Source organism: Macrobrachium nipponense, chromosome 41 (genome assembly GCF_015104395.2).
Source record: "Macrobrachium nipponense isolate FS-2020 chromosome 41, ASM1510439v2, whole genome shotgun sequence".
Taxonomy (NCBI): domain Eukaryota; kingdom Metazoa; phylum Arthropoda; class Malacostraca; order Decapoda; family Palaemonidae; genus Macrobrachium; species Macrobrachium nipponense.
Window position 1 is genome coordinate 18,987,747 of NC_061102.1, and position 9,895 is coordinate 18,997,641.

At 38.8% G+C, this 9,895-nt stretch overlaps 1 protein-coding gene across 5 annotated transcripts in view; it reads right to left on the reverse strand.

The window, feature by feature from the left end:
* Positions 1-6,380: 6,380 nt before the first annotated feature.
* Positions 6,381-9,895, reverse strand: part of LOC135212559 (SET and MYND domain-containing protein 4-like) — a 22,990-nt gene continuing 19,475 nt past the window's right edge. For all 5 annotated transcript variants that reach the window (XM_064246097.1, XM_064246098.1, XM_064246100.1 and 2 more), the window contains one exon: positions 6,381-9,563. In XM_064246097.1, coding sequence (XP_064102167.1) covers positions 8,453-9,563 — 1,111 coding nt within the window. In that variant the 3' untranslated portion in view covers positions 6,381-8,452. The remainder of the gene's footprint in view (positions 9,564-9,895) is intronic.

The following is a 9,895-nucleotide window of genomic DNA, read 5'->3' on the forward strand; positions in this document are numbered from 1 at the left end:
TGTAATCCTTTGGTTACATACGATGTTGTTTCCTGTTAGTTTTATGTACAACCTGGAGTTATTTTCATAAAAGAATGCTGGTTCTTGAAGGTAAAAACTATTGTAATCCTCTGGTGACACTACATTCTTGAAGTTTTATGTACAACCTGGAGTGATTTTGCAAAATCTTGAGGGCTACAAGAACAGCTGATTACTATTTACGTATCATATAGACTAATTAAAGTAAATGTATCTTTAAATAGGCTTATATATTAGTATCAACAAAACATTTCCTGCCATGAGTCAGAGGCCGTTTAATGAAACTAACACTTCTCTGTCCTATCTGTTCAGAAAATAAACGTTACGTCAATCCCCGAGACCATTGTTGCCAAAGCGTCTCTCTCTCTCTCTCTCTCTCTCTCTCTCTCTCTCTCTCTCTCTCTCTCTCTCTCTTCTCTCTCTCTCTCTCTCTCTGATCAAATTACAATGGAAACTTGACATACGATTGCCCTAATATACGAATGTTTTGAGATATAACAGAAAATTTGCGAAAATACAAGCTTTGATATACAACGAAATATTTGAGATACGATTTTGCGATGAGTGTTAGTTGTATAGGCGACCGATAAATGGCGTTCAGTCTGTTTGTTTGTTGGTGCTGCATGTTAACACGTCGTTGTTTAGTTCGTTGTATTTGTGCCTATTTTTCGTGTTATTTTGTCTATTTTATTATTAACCATGGGTCTCAAAGCTAAAGACAAAGCAGGTGATAAGAAAAAACCCAAGAAAATGATTTCGATGGAAGCAAAACATGAAATTATAGCAAAGCATATCGTATCGTCGATTTGGCAAACGAGTATGGTCGAAATCCTTCTACAATATCCACGATCATCAAGCAGAAGGAAGCTATAAAAAACCCCCGAGACCATTGTTGCCAAAGCGTCTCTTCTTCTCTCTTGTTCTTTCTCTCTCTCTCTCCTCTCTCTCTCTCTCTCTTCTCTCTTCTCTTCTCTCTCTTTCTCTCTCTCTCTCTCTGATCAAATACGTACTGGATAATGTCTCTCTTTGGATACTTCGATTTTGCCAAATATTGAGGGCTACAAGAACAGTTGATTACTATTTACGTATCATATAGACTAATTAAAGAAAGTAAACGTTATCTTTAAAAATAGCTTTATATTATTAGTATCAACAAACATTTACTGGCATGAGTCAGAGGCCGTTTAACGAAACGAACACTTCTCTGTCCTTAACTCGGAGCGTCGGAAGACGCCTCTCTCTCTCTCTCTCTCTCTCTCTCTCTCTCTCTCTCTCTCTCTCTCTCTCTCTCTCTCTCTCTCTCTCTCTCTCTCTCTCTCATCAAATTACTGGATAATGTCTCTCTTTGGATACTTGGAATTTGCGTTGTAATCTAACCAGAAACTTCGTTTTGTTATTATTACTGGAAACAAGCAATGATTTTTTCATTATTTGCGCTTTTGGACTGTTATATGTAAACTAGTATGTATTCATTCGCTCGGAAACTAGTTCCGCATATGAGGCGTCACTAAAAAACATAGAAAAATACAACATAAAAAGTGTCGAAAATCATCATAATCTCAAAATTTTTTTTTGAATCTAAACCAGAAACTTTTTTTATTAATATACTGTGCTAAACTATAAAGGATTTTTATCATAGTATGCGTTTTTTAAAAGCGTCGTTAACTCGGAGCGTCGGAAGCGTCAGCGTCGTAACCCAGGACGGATTTTTCCATTGAATATTTAAGAAAAAGCGTCGTAACCTCGGAACGTCGTAAGCCGGAACCGTCGTAACCCGGGGACCGCCTGTACTTGTCTGTGGTTGTTGCTCCATCTTGCGGAGTGGGGCTGGGTTCCCACGCTCCCTCCTCCTCCCTCATTCCTGTTCTGGATGATGAGAAGTCCCAGGACAGCTTTTCTTGATGGAATTACCTTAAATTTGTCAATTTTCTTTGACCTCTTTGCATCATTTACTGTCGTATGTTGTATCACAGTCTCTTCTTGTTCCTTGTTCTTTTAAGAAACATAGGGTAGGCCACTGTCCTGAGGAAGGATACAAAGTGACTAAGGAAGACATCATACCAGCAGAGAGACAACCAACGGCCACATTCAGCTACTCGACTGTGTTGTTGCAGTGTATTGTAACTTCAAGAGCTACTTCACCCCTCCTTGCATTATACGCCTTCACCTTCGTCATTTGCTGTAGGCCATGGCTGTGTCTTCCCCTTTGTGTACCTCCTCAAGTGTGCATCTCCTGTCAGTGCAGCTCCTGCCCAGATCGTCTATTTTGCCTTCTTTCTGTTGTCCTTCAGAGCACAACCGAGGGTATCTTCAGTGCCAGATCATGAGTTCCTACCATACTTGTGCTTACTCTTCCCCTACTAGTCTCCTTCAGGAACAGTTCCTAGTTGCCATTTTCAGTGATGTCATTGCAGTTTTCCAGATGTCAACCAAAAATACATTCTCCAAGGAAGGATAAATACGGAGCCATGCATCTGCACACCCACGTCTTTGGCATCATGTTCTTTGACCAAGTAGGGGAGAGAGAGGGCCTGGGTAGGCAGAAGTAAGATTTGCCATTGCCACTGAGTTGCACGACCATGACATTTTGATGTCGCTGCTGTTTGCCGAACGTTTTTTGCCGAAGGTTCACTCTCCAAGGAAGCAGCAACTTGACTGAACAGATGTCGCATGGCTGTTTCCTTTCCACAAATGACTTAGTCTCCACAAATGACTTAGTCTCTTCTACTTAACCTGAGTGAGTGTCAAGTATGTGGATGCTTCTTCCTCCCTACACATTCCCGCTCAAGAATGTTGCCACAACATGGCATATCCTAGACCGGGCCCCCAAACCACATTCACATGGAGGTTTGGAGAACAGGATGACTTCTGAGAGCTTTTTCCCCACATGCATGTGAAGGTTTCATAGTGGATGGATTACTCTTCACAGAACATTTTCCTTCACCACAATTGTGTGGACGGTCAGCTGACACACCCATGGGACATCTGTAATTCCCTGATAAACAGGATCATTCTCCCAGACCTTTACGGCCGTCACTGCACAATTTGACAACCTTTCACATCCGTGTTCAGCCACGGGAACTTCAACAATGTTAGGATAGGCATATTTGTTAAGTTATTCCTACTTAGCTTTGGCACTAGAATCTCTTCCAGAGCCGGGGTAGTCCTAGTTTCGACAACATGGGTTTCTTCGAATCCCTGTACATTTCCGACTGCAGTTTAAGTTTCTGTAGACCTTGTGGATGGCAGTGTCTTGGTTTTTTGTTTTTCAATAACCGACTTCCACTATTGTAGCACCTTCCCAAGAGCTTGCAGTCTCAGCATCTTCTCTAAGTGCTCATCATAGGATGAAGATTGAGGCCACGGCCTTGAAGAAGATGGATCGGTGGCCTTAAGGGAGACAACGTTGTGTCTGAGGGGCAGCCCTGGCCGCCTTCACATGTTTGGGACCATTCTTTTCATATGCAGAAGACCTCAGGATACATTCGCATGACTAGGACCATTTACTTCATAGCAGCACTTTTCACAGCTGTGTGAATACAACTGCTCTGCAGAACCTGTACAGGTGTTATCTCTTCTTTTGCAGATCCTCCACAGCCTTTATCTACCACTGAGTCTTGGGTCTTCGGATCAGTTTGAAAGATTACTATACTCCCTCTCTGGTTCCCTCAACCTCTCTCGATGACGCAGTTGTAACGTCGACTGGAGTCGTTAAGTTAGTGTCAGGTGTTCAAGGCTTGTCAGTACAGTGCCAAGTAGAAATGTTAAGACTGATCTGCTTCTCTTTCAAGTCATCCTCAGTACAATATGTACTAGGATCGGTTTAAGCCACTAGCCATGCATAGAACCAAGTTTTGCAATAGATTAAAGGGAGGTCAATCCCTTTGTAAGGTGTTCCTTTCAAACCCCCTTTCCTTCCCAAAAGAGGAAGTAAAGGTAAGAGAAAGGTACAAGATGCCAAGACAGCTTTCCTCCCCACATGCAGCCACTGGTGGGGGAGTGCCTGTAGCATCACATTATATGGCTGAAAACTGGGTGGCAGTTATCCTTCGGTACGACATCAACTTCCCTTAGAGTTCCTACCACTCCTCACCAACCATGCAGTCCATGTCCACAAATTTATTCCAGCTTGCTAAAGAATATTCCCCTGCATGAAACTGAAGGCAATGCTGTGTGAATACACTGTAGAAATAATACAATCCGATTCCCAATTTCTTCAGCCATCCCTCTCTTGAAGAGCAAGTTACGGGTATTTGGAAACCAGTCATAGCTCTTTCTTCCCTGATGCATTTGAACAGATTTGGTTCAAGTAAGAAACTAAGTGCTCTGTACTTGTAACCATCAGGGAGTCAAACTTAACTCCTTCGTTGGTTACCACAACTCTCTCCACTTCATTTCCCAGGGAGACTTCGTACCCCTTCAGAGGAGACAGCTCCATGCTTATCTCTGTTGTGAGCTTCCAACATCTCTCAAGTATATATTCACATCACTTCTCACCTTGGCTTCAATTAGAGCATGCTCATTCAGGGTATGTCTCCTGATGTATATCAATGATCAATCGGTCCTGGCAAGCTCACATGCACAGCATCACTAGGACAGGACCAACTTTTTGGATTCGGTTGCAGCCTGAGAGTTGCATATTCTTGAGATGTTTGAACAGGCGCAACCAGCTCAGAAATTGGAAGCCGTTCTTGGTCACCTGTCATCTCTGGGGAGGCTGGTTCTTCATGAGCAGCTTCTTCATTCCCTTCAATGCAGATTGAAAGGGCCTTGGTCTTTGGCAAGGGACTCCCAGTTCCCTCCCATTCCTCTCAGAGAAAGAGACAAGACTTAGCCTTATGGTTAGACGACAGGTATCTCCCTTGGAGTGTCGATACATGCTTCCCCTCCAGAGATACTGCATGCCTCAAGGCATCGAACAAACGGCAGTCGCCTAGACTTCAATAGGTTGGGTTCCTAATTTGCACTTTAATAATCTGGAACTGCGGCCAAAAGGAAAAGTGAATGCATACTGAATGGATGGCATGGGCTTCCTTCCCTACCGTCAGTAGCCAAATACCAATAACCACCTTGTTTTTTAATTAAACAGCCGGTTTTAGCTTGTGCTGAAAGTAAATCTCATATGTAAAGACCTCAGGTTTGTATGTTAGGATAAATAGGAAAAATACAAATTACTTTAAAAATTTGTGATTTCACAGTTACTATATTATGTTCTCACATTATTGCAAAAAACCTAAAGATCATGGACTGCTAGGAATGTTCTATCAAGTGATTATATTGGAAAGAAGCAAAATTAAAAATACTAACATGTGAAAAAATTTTAAATTACACTGTATCAAAGTAGTTAAAAAATGTACAAACAAAGTAATCATACTTAACTGTACCTCCAAAATTATGTGAAATCCAATCTCAAGACCATGGAGGGTCAAGGTATATGCTGTAGTGAAGCCAATGTTTTAAGAACACTGGATACTCAGCTTTCTGACTTCTGGCAACTAAATTTGGATATGGTGCCTGGGTGATACTGCCTTCCAAAAGGTATCTTCCTTTAGCATTTACCTTACAGTGAAAAGGAACCATCTCACTTCCCAGTATTTTACTTTCCATCAATGGAAAATGACACATTAATAGAGTTGATCACAAATATACCTCTAAAATCTTGAATTGTTTAAAAAAGGATGCTTTTGAGTTGTGGCTTAGGGAATACCAGGAATTGTAAATTGTTTTTACCTCAGCTAAGTTCTTGAATACTCAAGTAAAGTGTTGATAACTAAACCCATATTTTTTACAAGTGGGCAGGTTCCTGTTTGTGACAAATTACTGAAAAGAAAGATTGAATGGTAACTTATATGAAATAATTGAAGTTCCAACACTATGTTAAGGAATGAGTTTCAGAATATTGGAATCTTATGTGTTCCTCAAAATGTAAAGATAAATGTTGATGGGTAAAGAGGCTCTAAAATTCTGGTAGTTTTAATGTTCTTAAAACAGACAGCATTTGTATTATCAAAAACAAATATTTTACTAAATATGACTCATCATTGTAAGATATAAGTTCAGTCATGAATTGTTACTCGCTGCTGTAGGTGTTTACAGCCTGGTGATAATCTACCAGAGATGTTATTTTTATTTTCTTGAATCTGGTTATTTGCATATTTCAGAATGATTGTTATAGACATGTACTCATGGACATTTGTAATTGTTTCAAATTATAGGTTTTGAGTTATATCATAAGTATTTGAATACCTCTGATATGTGCACTTAGCTAAATAAAGTTTACTTTAGCTGCATCTTTTATGTCTGAAATACCTTGTGAGAAAATTTTTACATGAACTATTGTATATGGGAATTTATACAATTCATTAAGTTTTGAATTTATTTATCAAGTAACAAAACAATTGGTTTCCTTAGAAGGTAACCTTGATATGGATCACAATATGGACAAGTTTTACAAGGTTTGTAAAGTTATCCTAAGGTAGCCTTAAAATTTGGTTAAAAGTTTAGTTCATTTACAGTTCATGAAACCATGTTCTTAAGTTGATCTTGAGATCCGAAAATCACTCAACCAACCCCCTGCTAGTAATAAGCTTAAGAATCCACAAATAATATACATATAAATTTTCCCACCTCTTAGCCTCACATTCTCTGCCAAAGGTTAAGACCATGCAAGACAACATTGCTTTGACAGTTACAAACTGATGGATGCACATGGACCCATTTTATTTAATAACTATCTACAGATGTCCCCTTTTATTCAAAGAACTGTCATCTTGGAAAATGTGAGGGGGCAGAATGGGCACTATAAATAATAGGTTTGTATGGAAATTGTTAAATTTTTTCCTATATACAACACCATTGCCTTTAAAATCTGAATGCATGGTATGAAGTTTTTATTATCATGCTTTAGGAAAGTTTTGCTGGTATGAAACACCATTAACACCTGTATCTGGATAAACGGGAACATAAAAATTAAAAATTATATTCATTACTTGTGAAAAAATATGATTACACTTCATTACACCCAACAAAGTTCATAGGGGGAGAGAGATGGGGAGGGAGGGGTTGCTATAAGAACATTCTGCAAGACTAAGTTAGAATACACAAGCTGATAAAGTAGTAAAAATTCACCATAATTGCAAAGGATAAGTATTTTGTACTGTAAGATGATAAACGAGCAATACAATCAATTGAATATCACAGAACAATCATAGCAAATGCACAAGATTGATAATTATCACAATGTATAGAAAATTACCACAATATACACCATTAAATAGACCACCTCTTCTTACTCATACTTACATGTGTAGAATTCCCACTTGGCTTGCTGTTTAACAGCTACCACTTTTAATCATTGATGCCAGACCTAATTTTGCCATCATACCACAGAGAAGTGTGTCTGATGGAAGGCATCAGATTAGATACAAATGCATCGTTGGTAAAAAGACATTCTCAGATTGGGATTACATGAACAATTTCTAGTATGGGTAATTTAAATGACAAGGCATACAGTTTGGTCAAAACTGTCAAATGCAAAGTTCAAGAGGAAAGTCATCTTGAGAGATAAGGATAGCATAAATTGACAGATAAATACAGCAAGAGCTCTTCTCATCAGCTCAATGAAAAAATACCACTAACAACAGAAAAGTCAGAGAGGCAAGACTAAATCCCAATTATACTAAATCTCACCATACAATTTTACTGCGATGAAACATACTCTAGGTTTTGATGAAATAGATGAACACAGGATGGCTTGGGAGACTGGACCACAATGGAAGTTCTATGGGGAGGTCTTTTAATACACACGAGACTGATACCATTCCTCTTGGCGGGGGGTTGCCCATTTACATGAAGCAATGAGTTGTCCAGTTTTCTGCAAGTAAATTTTTGTCCTCATAAGTCTTGGAGACTCAAAATAAGAAGAGACACCTTCATGCCATACAAAAGGTGTATGTATTATGGTATCCACCTTTTAAGATAGCAGAGTCTTAGATTTGAGCAATAATTGGGAAATTTTTTGAATGATGAGGCGAAGATACTCATGCAGAAGAGCCTCTTGCAAATCATGGGATGGTGTGATCACCTGAAAGTAGTCATAGTCACCATGTGATTTCAGTACAAAACCATTGAAAAATGGAAAATAAGAGAAATTTCCCTGGCTTCTGCCCTTAAGAGAATCTCAAGACTTGAACTGCCAAATCATAAGATCCAAGGAGAATGAACTCTAAAAGCCCAAAAAGGATAGGAAAAACGAAGCCCCAAGCCTGAAAAATGCTAAAAACAAGAATATGAATATTTATAGAGTATATACAGTGAACACCGCAAACCAAAATGTAAAGCTACGCAAGGTCTGATTTGTTTGATATAAACATACTTTATTTAAAAGTTGCATACCTACAGCATATCAAATTGTGTACTACGCATACGATGTCATCTAATGCCGATTTGGATTTACATATTTGTTCTTTCCTGCCTTCAAGCGAACAGTACGTTGTGCTTGCTGCTGCTGAAGCTGAGGTTCAGGTATGGACACCGACTCATTGGGATCATAAAAATTTCCTAGATGACCATAGCATTGTTTAATAGCTTCCTGAAGGTCTGAGTAATGCTTTACTGGGAGGACTACATGTTTGTCAATAAATTCCATGTGAGAAATTAAGGCAGGTAAACATGATTGTATATCACCCTCTCTAAGTTTCTGAAGGCTATCCTTATACAGAGTTAATTGTTCTTCCAGCTCTTTGAGTAATTTTGAATATTGCTGATTATTGCTACACATGTTGCACTTAGAGCGACTTGTGTTGGAGTAACAGCAAGGCTGACCACAGTTTGGTGCAGGACATCTGAATATCAATGTTTCTGTAGGGCTATGTGGGTACAAAGACCACACTGATTCACATGCTTCACAGTCACATTTGAATTTATACTGATTCATTAAAACTTCTTGACGTTCGTTAAAGGTATTTAGATAATAATAAAAGCCATAATTATCAAAAATTTCACAGTTCTTTGGAATCAGTCTAATAGCACGCAACACACACGCATCCCCAACACTGTAACGTGCTGCATTTGAAGCACAAGCATGGTTTGTGAGAGATACAGTTGGGTACATAGCTCCGCCCAATTCATTTGATTTTGCATCAACAACCCCATTTGGACCCAACTGAAATTCATCTATCTCATATGCATTACAAGAACATCCTTGTAAATGCCTCAATACCATACTTGCAGTAAATAGCATATCATCATTTGAACACTTTCCAGAAGTGAAGTATCCAGCTGTTATAAGGCACTTGCTTAAGTAGACAGCAGTGACGGCTCTCTTGAATAGGTCTCCAAAACTTCTCTTAAATGAATTAGTAGTTAGGTGTAGAATAGTTAAGTAATCAGAAGGTAAATATGGCCCTTCCCATTTCATCACCTCAGGTGAATTTTTACCCGAATTCTTCTCTGGTGTACAGGCCTCAATAAGTTCATCTTGTACTAAGGTGTCTATCTTCTCCCGCAATTTTTGCAGTTTTGACCACGTGAGTTTTGTAAGTATTCTGGAAGCAGAAAAATAAAAGCTTTAGTTGCAATAGTTATAAATGTGAATGATACTGTATAGTAAAACAATTGTATGTGAATTTTAATAAATATGAAATGTCTGACTGAAAAAGAAGTAATGTGATACTATTCCTCTTTCACAATCAACAAATGGAAAATACTCTATAATTTCATAAGTTAGAACCAGGTCATTTTCTAACGAGAGTTTCATTATATCTTAGAACCTCGAGGCGGTCACATATCTCTCTCTCTCTCTCTCTCTCTCTCTCTCTCTCTCTCTCTCTCTCTCTCTCGACATCCTTGAGATTATATTAACATAACGTAAATTGGT